The sequence below is a fragment of the Carassius carassius genome, chromosome 31 (assembly GCF_963082965.1).
Source record: "Carassius carassius chromosome 31, fCarCar2.1, whole genome shotgun sequence".
NCBI classification, from domain to species: Eukaryota; Metazoa; Chordata; class Actinopteri; order Cypriniformes; family Cyprinidae; genus Carassius; species Carassius carassius.
Genome location: NC_081785.1, coordinates 22,079,231 through 22,093,477, shown reverse-complemented (window position 1 = coordinate 22,093,477; position 14,247 = coordinate 22,079,231). Strand labels below are relative to the sequence as shown.

At 36.8% G+C, this 14,247-nt stretch overlaps 2 protein-coding genes across 2 annotated transcripts in view; one reads left to right on the top strand and one right to left on the bottom strand.

Moving 5' to 3' along the window:
* The first annotated feature begins 42 nt into the window (after positions 1-42).
* Positions 43-3,070, top strand: isca2 (iron-sulfur cluster assembly 2). The gene is made up of 4 exons (XM_059519378.1): positions 43-179; positions 576-696; positions 775-890; positions 2,635-3,070. Exons 1-4 carry the CDS (start codon positions 118-120, stop codon positions 2,807-2,809), a joined length of 474 nt encoding a protein of 157 aa, XP_059375361.1. The 5' UTR covers positions 43-117; the 3' UTR covers positions 2,810-3,070.
* An 85-nt stretch (positions 3,071-3,155) lies between these two features.
* The window catches only part of LOC132111783 (echinoderm microtubule-associated protein-like 5), a 112,713-nt gene continuing 101,621 nt past the window's right edge, over positions 3,156-14,247 (bottom strand). Inside the window, exons 33-42 of the mRNA XM_059519376.1 lie at positions 13,972-14,180; positions 12,892-13,049; positions 12,663-12,777; positions 11,452-11,640; positions 11,196-11,368; positions 10,807-10,969; positions 6,385-6,488; positions 5,899-6,052; positions 5,095-5,195; positions 3,156-4,287 (exon numbers count right to left, since the gene is read on the bottom strand). Of these exons, the coding sequence (XP_059375359.1) occupies positions 4,251-4,287; positions 5,095-5,195; positions 5,899-6,052; positions 6,385-6,488; positions 10,807-10,969; positions 11,196-11,368; positions 11,452-11,640; positions 12,663-12,777; positions 12,892-13,049; positions 13,972-14,180 (1,403 nt within the window). The 3' untranslated portion in view covers positions 3,156-4,250. The remainder of the gene's footprint in view (positions 4,288-5,094; positions 5,196-5,898; positions 6,053-6,384; positions 6,489-10,806; positions 10,970-11,195; positions 11,369-11,451; positions 11,641-12,662; positions 12,778-12,891; positions 13,050-13,971; positions 14,181-14,247) is intronic.

The window sequence follows — 14,247 nt, the reverse complement described above, 5'->3', positions numbered from 1 at the left end:
AACATAAATATTTGTTTTAAATCAAAGGGTTAAAACACTGAATCTGGCAACCCTTCTCTCGCTAACTCGTGATAGCTCGTCTCGCGCGTGCGCGGTACTTTTCCGAGTTTATCGAAGATGTCATTCGCCAGGAGACTGCTCACAAGCGCCACTAAAACAGCGTCATTTCACCTTCTCAAGTATGCACGAATTAGCTGACTGACAGCGATGCATTCAGGATGTATTATCTTATATAATACGACTTTGTTTGGTACTTTATCTTCAGATAATAGCTCATGCTAGTAGCATAGCTAGCTAGTTAGCTTGAGCACAGTTGCGATAGTGAGCTAACAGCACAGATGACATGATTTCATAAGACAAACTGGCGCTTATGCATGACTACTTATTGCCACATTTGAATTCTAATATTTGATTACGTGATGGTAAAATTACTCTTTTGTTTTCTTTCTTATGTAATGTAACTTAATCCTGTAGTTATGATGTGCGTATCAAAACTCCTTAGGCATGCGTTATTGTGATGAAGGACATTGTGTGAACAGCCATTGACTGTGACGTGTGTGTTTGTTGTTGGCCAGAGTTGAGACCGTGAGAGCATGTTCAGCTCCTCTCAGCAGTGCCTCCTCTACCAAAGAGGAGTATCAGACCCCATCCAGCAGTCCTGACGAGAGCATCCAGCTCAGTGAAGCCTGTGTCAAGGTTTGTACTCATCATAGATACTTCAGTGATCACATTTTTGGAAAGAATTAATAAACCAAGATATATTTTTTCCTCCAGAGGCTCGCTGAGATTATGGCGAAGGGAGAGTATCTGAGGATAGCAGTGGAGGGAGGCGGATGTTCGGGATTCCAGTATAAATTCTCAGTGGACAGTGTTAAAAATGAAGATGACAGGTAATTGCAAAAAGAAAAGTCCAATTTTATGATCCTTTTTATTTCACAAAGAGTCACTCAGCAATACTTCAGAAAATGTTTTTCATCAACATCAGGAGATCAATATCCTTTTAATATTTTGCATTTATTTAATTTTTGCAGCCAATTTACCAAACTTTAAGACGTGGTTCCAAATACAGTTTAAATAAATGATTTTCATATTTTATAGCAATAAACATGAGCTAATCTTGGATTTAATTATTGTTTATCAGTTTTAATAATAAATAGCTATTGAGAAAAAATATGTTTAGTTTTATTTAATTTAGAAGAATGGTATTTTTCACAAAAAAAATAGTATTATAAAAAAGGACCATTTTTTATTTTGTATGCAGAAACTTTAACAGTGTAGAAAGAGTCTGAATTGTGTTACTAAATATTTGATTGTTAAATAAATGTAAGGAGCTGAGATCACTGTGGAAGCCCGTTTCCGCCACTGAATAAAAAATAAAACAAGGTAATTGTGACTCTTTAATCTCACAATTCTGACTTTTTTTTTTCTCAGAATCTTGCAATTCTGACTTTATAACACACTATTCTGAGAAATACAGTTCCGATCTAAAGTCGCAAGTCTGACTTTCTTTTTTTCTCACAATTGCGAGTTATAAAGTCAAAATTTGCGAGTAATAAAGTCCAAATTGCAAGATATAAAACCGAAAAGTAAAAATTGCGACTTTATATATCTGAATATTTTTAGGAAATGTATTTCTCAGAAGAGCGTGTTATAAAGTCAGAAATTGCGTGATATGCAGGTGCTGGTCATATAATTAGAATTTCATCAAAAAGTTGATTTATGTTATATTAGTGAAATAAATCAACTTTTTGATGATATTCTAATTATATGACCAGCACCTGAAAACTCGCAATTGCAAGTTATAAAGTCAAAATTTGCGATTAATAAAGTCAGAATTGCAAGATATAAAACCGAAAAGCAATTCTGACTTCATAACTCGCAGTTGCGAAGTCGGAATTGTGAAATAAAATATCACATTTACCTTGTTTTATTTTTTATTTAGTGGCAGAAACGGGCTTCCATAAGATCACAATTTTAAAGATGAGGGTGCAGAATTTTACTCTAAACTCTTTACTGTTCATGCTATGTAATGTAAATTTCTACTAGTTCTTTCTCCCCAAAGAACACAAAGTTTGTGCCTTTGTTCCCGAATCAAAAGTCTTAATGTTTGTTAGTGATGGGAGAAACAAACCTTTTTACAGCTTCGAGTCAGTTAAATCAAATTCTTCGCAAAATGATTCACATTGCGGATGTTTTATTGGAAGTATCTGAAATGCAATTAACAAATCATCAGATAACTAATATGAAGTGCCTGTATAATATGTGTTCCTCGATTCATTTGCAGGGTTTTGTTTGTTTTTCTAAACAGGCCAATCATAGAATATTAACTACTACTCTTCCTCTTATTTACACAAACATCTCATTAAAAATGTCTACAAATCTGGGCCACTCTCAATGATTCATGGCATCCTAACTGTAAACCATCGGCATTTGAAACATTTGAAAACGGTTGTGATGTAACAAAGCCTCATTTACTGAAATCATGTGCCTTCGAAAGTTTAATACATGATACAAAGCACTGGTTCGAAACAAATGCTATGCAAAGCTATGAAGCTTCACGAGGCTGTGTTTTGGAAGGACCATATGACTACTTTTATTGATCTCTTGCATTTATTTTGGGCTCTTTCTTTGCAGAGTGATTGAAAAGAATGGTGTGGGGATAATAGTTGACCAGGACAGTCTGGAGTTCGTCAAAGGATCCACCATTGACTTCAGTCAGGAGCTCATCCGTGCTTCCTTCCAGGTGTTGAAGAACCCACAGGCTGAACACGGCTGCTCATGCGGCTCGTCCTTCTCCGTCAAAATCTGACGCCCATCCTCTCTTCTTCACAGCGTTATAGTTTATGAAGTCGTTCTTGTGTGCATAGTTATGTGCTTATTGAAGATCAGCCAGAAGCATGATGATAAGCTTATGTGAGCCGAGGGGTTCTGATATGCTAAATATTAAAATGACCACAGAGGATGTAATAGAAGAAAAAAATCAAATCAGACTCTACAGTTGTTGGTGTGTTGTGTGTGTATATAAGGAAGATTGTAAATATATTTCTAATAAAGTTATAATATAATATGATTTGCCATTTCCTGTTAAGTTTCTTTTTTTTAGCAGGAGAAACTGAATATATTTGATAACTGACTGTGTTTTTACATGAACGTGGCATACATATGTACATCTTTTTTTTTTATTAAACTTGGCTTTTAAGAAACATTTCACAAAAATATACAAAAGAATGTCTTTACAAATGATATTTACATCGATAAGAAAATCAAAATGTGCATTAAGTACATCTCTTTTGATCAGAATGATAGTGAAGGAGAGAAAATGTTGCATTTGATAGCTTCAGTTCACTCTGAACCTCGGCGATCAAAGGAAAATAAAACAATAAAAAAAAACATATGTGATGTTATAAAGACTTCAGCAGCAAGATGAACAGTGATTTCTGATAAGACACCATTGAAACAAACAAATTTCATTTTTTGAGGGATTGTAATTGCATTTCCATTTTTTTCTTTTAAACTTGAATCTCAGACATGAAACACCAAGCATTAAGTTCATACCTACTCACACAGACGCACAAACAGACATCTCAAGTTCACTAATCGAGCTAAAATTGCTACATATGAGGTTAGGAGTGTCATCTACTGTTTAGGGAGATCACGTTCAAGACCGACACTAACAGACTGGACTACCACAGTGAGCAGGTCAAGTATACAGTGCATAGAATGCTTTGGCATGCTGACATCCTAGAATATAACGGCAGTGTTACATTCAGGGAGAAGGCCACGGGAGATCTAAGAAACCTCAAGAAGAACCACCAAATCAAACCAACATAACTACAATATCATAACAGAAAACCAGTATCCCCAACAGAAAAAAAACACACCTTAACAAAAATATGGGTAGTTTAAGGCTAATCGTACTTAGCTTGCTACAAGTTCTTTTTCATTTGGAAGAAAATCTTGATGGACTGCAAAATAAATTACGTTCCGCAACTTGTAGCTCAGAATTGTCCTTTTTTTTTCATGGTGGGGTAAACACACACAAATCTGACAGATCTTTTACTGTGTGTTGGGTCATGTGACACTTTGGCCAAACAATCATTCAAAAACAGCTGAGTTCAGGAATGGGTCAAGATGCATGGATCTGGTCCCGGAGCAGACTGGTGATGTTCCTCATCTCACCAGTAGCTTCACTCGTGCTGTCAGCTGGGCTTGTGATGGTTTGGAGGCAGAAGAGAGGAGACTGCATGCCCTCAGTGAGGAGCGTGAACACACCGCCATACAAACAGACTGAAACACACACAGAGAAAGTGTAACAACATCATTGTAGAAGCATTTAAGCATTCTGCAGTGTACAATTAACTGATACCCAATGGATTTCCTACTGTACTGTAGTGTCATGTCTCTTTAGTTATAGATTGGTGTCTATTTTTTTCATTCATTCAAATGTCACTTGGCAATATGTAATTTTTTTTTTTTTTTTGGCTCCTAATTTTACCTCAGTTATGGGTCATTCTGTTTATACACTTCCATTCAAAAGTAATTTTTGATTTTAAGATATTAATACTTTTATTCCGCGATGATGCATTAAAGGGATCTGTTTTCAACACTGATAATAAGAAATGTTTCTGGGGCACTAAATCAGCAGATTAGAATAATTTCTGAAGCATCATGTGCTAAAAAAAAAAATCAGTTTGCCATCACGGGAATAAATTACATGTTAAAATATATTCACATAGAAAAGTTGAAGTTGTTATAATACTTCACAGTGTTACTATTTTTTACTTTATTAACTTCATTATGTTTATTATACTATGTGTGTGTATACATACAGTACATACATATATACACACACACACACACACAAAACATAATGAAATATCATTAATAATACAAAGAGATCAATTGTTACTCATTATTTCGATATCCTGTCGATATTATAAATAGTTTTTGTGTACTAACTAAACTGATAACTGGACACACAGTGAAGCCAACCACGGAAACTATCTCAATATGCTGATTCAAAAAAGGAAGAGAAATAAAGAAAATACAGCAATATGGGGCCTGTGAGGAACAGAATGTCACCAGAACAAGCACCTTCTATCATCGCCTCCGGCGCTGACGACAAAGCGGTCCCCACTGGTGAAGCGGATGTTGGTCAGGTGGGCAGAGTGGCCCAGAAAACGCTTGTGTTTGGCCTGAGGAAACAGATTTTAGTCAGACGATTTGCTGTTTTATCCTTGAAGAAGCAGAAGTGTGTGCAGAGCAGGTCAGAGCACTCGTATAATGGAAATAAACATTTTAAAATCCAATTAAACAGCTGAACGTTTGAGAATGTTTTGATCTGTGTTGGCCAGATCTGTGGTGTCCTGTCACATGCTGCGGCATTTCCTCAGCATTCAGTAAAATACAATATGCAGAGACAGCGGAAATTAGTCTGTGGTTTCTATTTATCTGTAGGAACAGCATTATTGACCCTTTGAAAAAGAAGTACACTTTAACATACTTTTAAAAAAAGATTACTTATTACAGAAATAATATACTTTAAAATAATATACTTACCGTATATGTATTTAAATGTGAACTGAATGTAATGTTTACAGACTGCATGTTATTGACAATTAAATGGAAATCTCTTTGTTTAAATTTACATTAAATGCAATTAGTATATTGGTTAAAGCAATAGTGTTTGGTTGTCCCTTTAACCGTGATGTATGGCAGTCTAGCGGTACACTACAGACCTATTACACAATTGATTACACTAGACATCATTACACAAAGCTTGGACCTGTTCAGAAAGAATCTTCATTTTCTATTCTTAAATCACCATGCATCACAAAAAAAAGTGTATTTTTCACACTTTTACAACACTTTATTTCAGGAAAAATGGGGTATACTTACAAACTTCTCTGGACATGGAAAGTCGAACAGCTTTACCATTCCAAAGTCATCGCCTGTGACGATGTTGAGGCCGGAGTGAGACACACACGCGCAGGTTACATCTGCCTTATCTGTGTTCCTGGACCAGATCCCCACCACCTCATCCCCGAGGACACTACAGAGACACCCAAACAATTCAACACTGCAGTACAACAGTAGTCATTGTGAACCGTCGCTTTATTGATTTAATTTTTATTCTTTGGGATACCAGCAGTGCTGGAACCACCAACTGTTACCCAGAAGGTCTATAATAAAAGTACACCAGGCAGCAAAACAAGAGTTAAAAAATACATCAGGACAAGTGCTGTGAAAAAACAACATGCTGAAATCACAGACAGGATTTGATTCCTCTGAGGACCAGAGTTAGTTGAAAATAGGTACTTTGCCATTTCAATTTGGTCTGAATGAGAATACACATATACACAAAAATGTGCTGCAGGCCGTTACCTTGTCCATGTGGCCCAGGTTATTCTGTCTATCACCGCTTGCTCAGTGACCTGCTTCCCAGAAGGCACCTCACAGACTACACGTTTATAAGCACCAGTAGACAACTGCAAAACACGCAGACAGAGACAGAGCTGATCGAAAGATGTCTGGCACAGAAACAGCACAGAAAGTCATTTTAAAACCACTTTGAGCTTAAAGGGTTAGTTCATCGAAAAATGAAAATGATGTCATTAATAACTCACCCTCATGCAGTGTTGGGAAGGTTACTTTGGAAATGTAATAGGTTACAGATTACAAGTTACCCTATTTAAAATGTAATAGTAGTGTAACTTTTTTAATTACTTTAATAAAGTAATGTAACTAATTACTTTTGAGTACATTTTGATTACTTTTATAAATTTCTAATGAATGTTAATTTGCAACTGTTAATCATCTTCAACCATTTTACACCATGCAGGTTTAACCTTACAGTAGTGCTCAATACCGTCAGACTTTCACCATCCTTCATCACCTGAATTAAGATGATCACATTTGAACACATCCACCACACAATCAGACTTTAGTACTGCCTTTTACTTAGAGATTGATCTGAAGTTCAAAGCAGATTTAAAATCAAAAGAAACAGTTTATAGATACTGTTTTTGAAACCAAATCTTTGCATAACTACAGGCATCTAACTGCATCTAACAATGGTTTGGGGAAAAATAGTTAATAAAAAAATAAAAGCATATACATCAACTCAAATATGGTTATCTAAAAAGCATGTGTCCTATTTTGTGTACTAAACTCCTGAAACATTGGTGTCTTTTTGAAACACTGCTGTCTCTTTGTATATGATATGATGATAGTTTCTCAAAATAAGTAAAAAATGCTCATGAAGTGACTGTTCTAGAGATTAATTTCCATGAGGGGCGGACTGGGGGAAAAAAATAGGCTGGGAAATCTCACACTCATACACCCACAACCCATTCTGAAACATGGACAGCCCTATTTTTTTTTTTGGACCTGAAAAAAGATTTGAGTTCTCTCCTGAACTGCACCTTCACTTCCATTATCCATCCATCTCTCTCATGACTTTAATACTGAAGATTTTTATTTGATTTTTACCATGTTTTGTAAGTGCAATTTTGTTTTTTTGGCAAATGAATTACCACTTGTATTTATTTTTACTACAAATTCCATAGTTAAACCACGGTTAGTGCCATACCATAGGCTATATTAATTATCCTAAGGGTTGTGATTTTGTATCCACTAGCTGCCCCTAAACCTATGATAAAATATGATGATTTGTCTGCTAACTTACTACTGTAACATTACAATAGATAATAATGAGGTCGTTTATACAGTATTTTGAGTGATTGCGAGCAATGTGCTGCTGCTGCTTGACTAAGTAAACAAAGACAAAACTACATTAGCATATTTACAGATGAAACTGACCTGCACCTGAAACCCTGAACAGAAGTGTCGCTTCTCTGCTCCAGCTGTGCGCTTACACAGTTCACTCCGGTCTCTCTCTCTCGCATTGACTACTCGGAGTCTGATCCAAACCGTTCGGCGGAGGCGCAGAGAGCCGCGCGAGCCCAACCATTGCCAGTCACGACTAACTGATTCATGATTTAGATTTAATTATCGAATGGCGGATTCGGAAATAATCGCTTTAGTATATTCGGCCTGCAATTATACAATAACAATATTAAAGTAGAAGTCCAAATCGTCTGCCAGGCCACCGGGAATAGTCTGATTTCCACAGACACGCAGAACGTGCAGGATTCATATTCAGTCTTTTTGCGGCTTAATATTCACAGACATCAGTCCATATCGGGTTTTGATTCAAGTGTACTGACCTACTTTTGATTTATTCGTCCAAAATGTGGCATATTTCGTCCGCGTTATAGGCTGAATTCCATTTTTATGACTCGATTCAACGAATGTGTTTTCCGCGTCTCGGAGATTATGGGCCATATGTCTTAGTGCAATTTGGGAAAGAAATAAGCTGTATGTGGATGTTTGTAAATATTCAAATGTAATCCTCTTTGTAATCGTTACAATTTTCATAAGTAACTGTAATTTAATTACTCATTTTTTCTTAGTAACTGTAACTGATTACTGTTACATTTATTTTGTAATTAAATTACGTAACGCCGTTACATGTAACTAGTTACTCCCCAACACTGCCCTCGTGTCGTTCCAAACCAATAAGACCTCATCTTCGTTTATCTTCAGAACACAGTTTAAGATGTTTTAGATTTAGTCCGAGAGCTCTCAGTCCCTCCATTGAAGCTGTGTGTACGGTATACTGTCCATGTCCAGAAAGGCAAGAAAAACATCATCAAAGTAGTCCATGTGACATCAGAGGGTCAGTTAGAATTTGGTGAAGCATCGAAAATACATTTTGGTCCAAAAATAGCAAAAACTACGACTTTATTCAGCATTGTCTTCTCTTCCGTGTCTGTTGTGTGAGAGAGTTCAAAACAAAGAAGTTTGTGATATCCGGTTCGCGAACGAATCATTCGATGTAACCGGATCTTCTTGAACCAGTTCACCAAATCAAACTGAATCGTTTTAAACAGTTCTCGTCTCCAATACGCATTAATCGATTATCTGTCTCGGCTCTGTGTTCATCTTCAGTTCTCTCTTCACAGCAGTTCAGTCAGTGTACTGTTTGAGTAAATGAATTACTCCGGGATATTGGTTTGTTTGAACTCTGAGGGAGTGTCAGCCACATAAAAAAAGTTAACAGCTTAAGTCATTTGTGGATTAATGCGTATTGGAGACGCGAACAGTTTCAAACGATTCAGTTCGATTTGGTGAACTGGTTCAAGAAGATCCGGTTACATCGAGTGATTCGTTCGCGAACCGGATTTGACAAACTACTTTGTTTTGAACTCTCTCACAACAGACACGGAAGAGAAGACAATGCTGAATAAAGTCGTAGTTTTTGCTATTTTTGGACCAAAATGTATTTTCAATGCTTCAAAAAATTCTAACTGACCCTCTGATGTCACATGGACTACTTTGAAGATGTTTTTATTACCTTTCTGGACATGGACAGTAGACCGTACACACAGCTTCAATGGAGGGACTGAGAGCTCTCGGACTAAATCTAAAATATCTTAAGTTGTGTTCTGAAGATAAATGGAGGTCTCACGGGTTTGAAACAACATGAGGGTGAGTTATTAATGATATAATTTTCATTTTTCGGTGAACTAACCCTTTAAATGGTGGAAGAAGAACCTCATATGTTTCTCCTTTTAATAAAATACTTTGAGTGAAGGATATCTTAAGGCAAGGATACCTAAACATTTTTTGTCAGCCGAACCCATTTGAAGTCAAATATTTACTTCAAGTATACAGCCTTTTTTAAGACTTTTTAAGTTAATATTTCAATAACTTATGAATACTCTGATACTGATTAATCACAGTCACATGACATGCAAGTATCTGTAATATTCATTACAGTTAAGTGTACAAGGCTTTCTTTTCAGGTGTTCAAATTAATCTAATAATGCCCCTTAGCTGTTCTTAATTCACTGTAAACCATGGTTTCTTGGGGAATATTGCTTTAAAGTGAAAAAAATGACGTGACATTCAGCCAATTATGGCGACCCATACTCAGAATTCGTGCTCTGCATTTAACCCATCCAAAGTACGTACGTGTACACACACACATTGGGGGTTCAATGCCTTGCTCAAGGGCACCTAAGTCGTGGTATTGCTGGCCCGAGATTCAAACCCACAACCCTAGGGTTAGGAGTCAAACTCTCTAACCACTAGGCCACGACTTCCCACAAACACCTTTCAGTACAATCAGCAGTATATTTTAACTATATTTCAAAGATAACAGAATTATGAAATTATATACTTAAGTCCTACTTACATTGGTTCAAAAAGTCCTCAATTTATTGCATTTATATCACAGTGTCTGGTCTGTGTATCCCTGCGTGTCCACTAGTGGTCTCACTTCCCCATATAGTCACCCCACTGCAGGTACTACATTTCCCACAAGCCTCTGTCCGATTCATCACTGTTAATTGCTCTCAGCTGTTCCCACTTTCATCGTTTTCACCTGTCCATATATACCCTGTTTGTTTCTATCAGTTTGATGGAGTACTTGGTTTATGTCACCCTGCTTTTCGTGTTCCCTGTCATGGTTCTTGTTCTGGACTGCTTTTGTGGATATTGACCTCTTGCCTGGCTTGATTACGATTATTTGGATTCTGCTAATAAAACACTGCAAATTGGATCTCTCTGTTTGTGTGTACGTTCGTGACAATTTAAAATAAATGTACATTTGAATTTGATTCTAAATTCAAAGTATATAATTGCTGTAAGTGCTCTTCTTTTCATAAGTTCAGTTCAGGCAGTCATCATTCTCTCATACAAACAAGTGAACCCACACAAACACAGCCCAACATGCTGTACCTGCACATAGCAGCTGTCCGCAGAAAAATCCATCTGCATGACAAAGCTAGGGATGTCCCTGCAGCAGTTGATGCGGTTGAGCTGCGGTCCTAATGTCAGGTCGTAAAAATCTACTGCATTCTCACTGGAACCCACAGCCAGGTAGAGCGAGTCTGGGCTGAACCTGAGGAAAAGAGACTGTAGCTGTTGCAACAGACCATGTTCAAGTCTGAATTAAATAGCATTCACCTAGAAACAACTCTAATGAAACGTAATTTTATTTAAATTGCCTTTATTTTTATTTTTTTTTGGAAACACGACTGTACCCTCTAAAATAAAATAAAATCATTTTAGTGCATATGCTGAATTATTATCAATGTGTTTATCAAATTAATTAGCGTCAGTCTCACCTGATATCTTGTATGGCAGAGCGCCGATCTCTCTTCTTCCCCCAGATCTTGAGTGAGGTAACAAGGAGGATGATGAACTCTCCATTCTTCATGCCGATGGCCACCATGTCGCCCTCTGGGCTATAGCTGACCGCACGTGCAGGATGACCCAGGTTTACTTTATTCAGCATCTTCTGTTTTCCCATACAAGAGAGCGTTTGAATCATTTGGTATCTCAGAAATAAAAATCACTGTGCACAGGCATTATATAATTTACCCTCTCTGAAATATCCCAGAGGCGCACAGTGCCATCCTCAGCAGCAGACAGGAAGATGTCTCGGCTGGGGTGAGCTCCCAGTCCCCAGATAGGACCGTCCATGTGGCCGTTCACCAGAATATTACACGCTGCATTCTTCTCACCGACCTCAATGATCTCAGCATTCCGAGTGCCCACCAGAATCTTCCCCTAAACATTCAAGAAAAAGGAGACTTCCTTTTATTTACCACAAATCTATCTATCTATCTATCTATCTATCTATCTATCTATCTATCTATCTATCTATCTATCTATCTATCTATCTGTCTGTCTGTCTGTCTGTCTGTCTGTCTGTCTGTCTATCTATCTATCTATCTATCTATTTATCTATCTATCTGTCTGTCTGTCTGTCTTTCTAAACTAACATTGAAAAGTTTGTCGGTAAGGTTTTGAAAGAAGTCTTGAAGTTTCTTGTACTCAATGGGCTGCATTTGTTTGATCAAAACTACAGTAAAAACAGCAACATTATGGAAATTTATAACAATATTTTTCTAATTTAATACATTTTAAAATGTAATGTATTGCCATTACTCCAGTGTCAAATGATCCTTCAGAAATCATTCTAATATGGAATATATAAGAAAGGTTTCTTATATCATTATGAATTCTGAAAACAGTTTAGCTTCTTAATCATTTGTGGAAATGTGATACATATTTTTTTTTAGGATCCCTTGATAAATAGAAAGTTTATATGTATATAATTCTTATGTAACATTATATATGCCTTTATTGTAATACAGTCCTCACAGTCCTTGCTGAATAAGCATTATAGTATTGTAGTTTTATAAGGTATTACAAGTATAAAACTTTTTTTTAAAAATAACCGCAAACTTTTATTTATTTATTATATATAAAAAATAGTGTGGGTGAGTTGTTGTGTAACACAGAGAGAGAGAGAGAGAGAGAGAGAGAGAGAGAGAGAGAGAGAGAGAGAGAGAGAGAAATAATAATAAAAAAAATCATTATCATCAAAAAATATTTAAAAAGCCTGTTGGGGACAAAACAAAACACCATCAACCCACAGAAGGCATAACCCATGGACTAAATCTTTTAAAAACACAAGAAAAAAAAAATAGAGGAATATTCATTCATTTGAGGAAAAATAACATATGCTAAACTTCTTAATGTCCTCCCAGAGGTCCAGTATTTCTCACTCTGTGGCAGTGCTGTACCTTGCCCCTGCAGACGGAGCGCACACAGTCTATGATCTGACCCGTCTCCAGTCTGAAGGCTCTGCATCGCTTCAACTCCTGATCCCACAGTTTCAGCGCACCTCCCTCCTTAGACCTGCAGAGGACAGCCCACACGAATCCTCTCATTTACTTCACCACCTTCTGAGAACATCCATGCAGATTCAGACAACAAAATATTTCAGCTATCTGGAAAGGTCAAGCCACTTACGGTCGTTCCTTGCCCCCCGTCACGATGAGGCCGTCACGTAATGTGGTGTACATGGTGAACACGGGTCCAGTGTGAGCCTTAGCCACGATTCTCACTAGAATGTGTTCCTTCCACACACACACATCTCCACTAATGGTACCTGTAAATGTCAAGTTATTCTGAAAAGAAAACAAACCTGCACTAATCTAGTGACCTCTAAGAGAAAGACAAACATGGCAAAGCACAGCATTTTACATCCTCTCAGTGATACTTTTACACTGAATCATTTAATTTGTTAAAATCATATACAATGTTTTGAATTAATTCTTGAGGTAATATCTTGTCCATTTAAGCTCTGACACACAAGTGCACAAACAAATGCACAAATGTACACGCATGCTTGCATTTATACATAAATATCTACTCACACATTCATTTCAAGGGATAGTTCAAAATAAACATTTTGCCTTATGCTATTTTTAGTTGTTCGTTACTTTGCAACTCTCAGATTTCATTCGTTGTGTTTGTGTGTGTGTGTGTGTGTGTGTGTGTGTGTAAATTGAAATATGGTATACACAACCGTTCAAAATTTGTGGAGCATACTTTTTTTGTGTTTGTTTAAAAAAAATTATACTTTTCTTATTGTTCAGCAAGGATACAATACATTTATAAAAAAAATGAATGAAAAACAATAAAAAATATATATTATAATTCTATATACATACACATATTTTTTATATATTAGATTTACATTTATATATTTATATTTATACATATAGTATATATAAAGTTTTCCTTTACACAGCAGATCAAACTACTGCAGCCTTGGTGAGCAAAAGAGAATGTTTCAAAATCATTTTTAAAACATTTACCAACCCCATATTGTTGAACGGTACTCTTTATATAGAGCTTATTTTAGACTTTGACAAAATCCATTCCGATTTGCATTCATGTTATTGACATTCTGCAAAATCTCTGTTTGTATTGGTTTGGAGCACCGTGGTTTTTTTTATTTTAGGGTGAACTATGCCTTCACTTCTCCATCTCTAACAACAATTATAAGGCGAGCTGAACATCATGTAGAAACAGAAGAACACTTACAGCTCCAAATGCCACTGAGAGCATGGTCTGCATATGGGCATCCTCAATGGAGCTGAGCACTCCTTTCTTACTGAGCAGGGACCTGCCGGCCAGCGTCCAGAACCGCACGTGTTTTATCCCCACTGACACAAACTGAGTGTCCGAATCTGGCCGGAACTCTGCCACAAAGATCCTCTGGGTGTGACCAGCCCGACTTGCTACTTCGGCACCTTTGAAAAGAATTTCAGATCCCAAACCTGACATAAAAGCAGAGTGCTGAGTGACCTCTGTGTGTGT

Excerpts from the sequence above, each read along its gene's own strand:
- isca2 (XM_059519378.1), top strand. The coding sequence starts at position 118 with ATGTCATTCGCCAGGAGACTGCTCACAAGCGCCACTAAAACAGCGTCA. Across the intron at positions 697-774 it reads TCAGTGAAGCCTGTGTCAAG|AGGCTCGCTGAGATTATGGC; the intron begins GTTTGTACTCAT and ends TTTTTCCTCCAG. Across the intron at positions 891-2,634 it reads GTTAAAAATGAAGATGACAG|AGTGATTGAAAAGAATGGTG; the intron begins GTAATTGCAAAA and ends CTTTCTTTGCAG.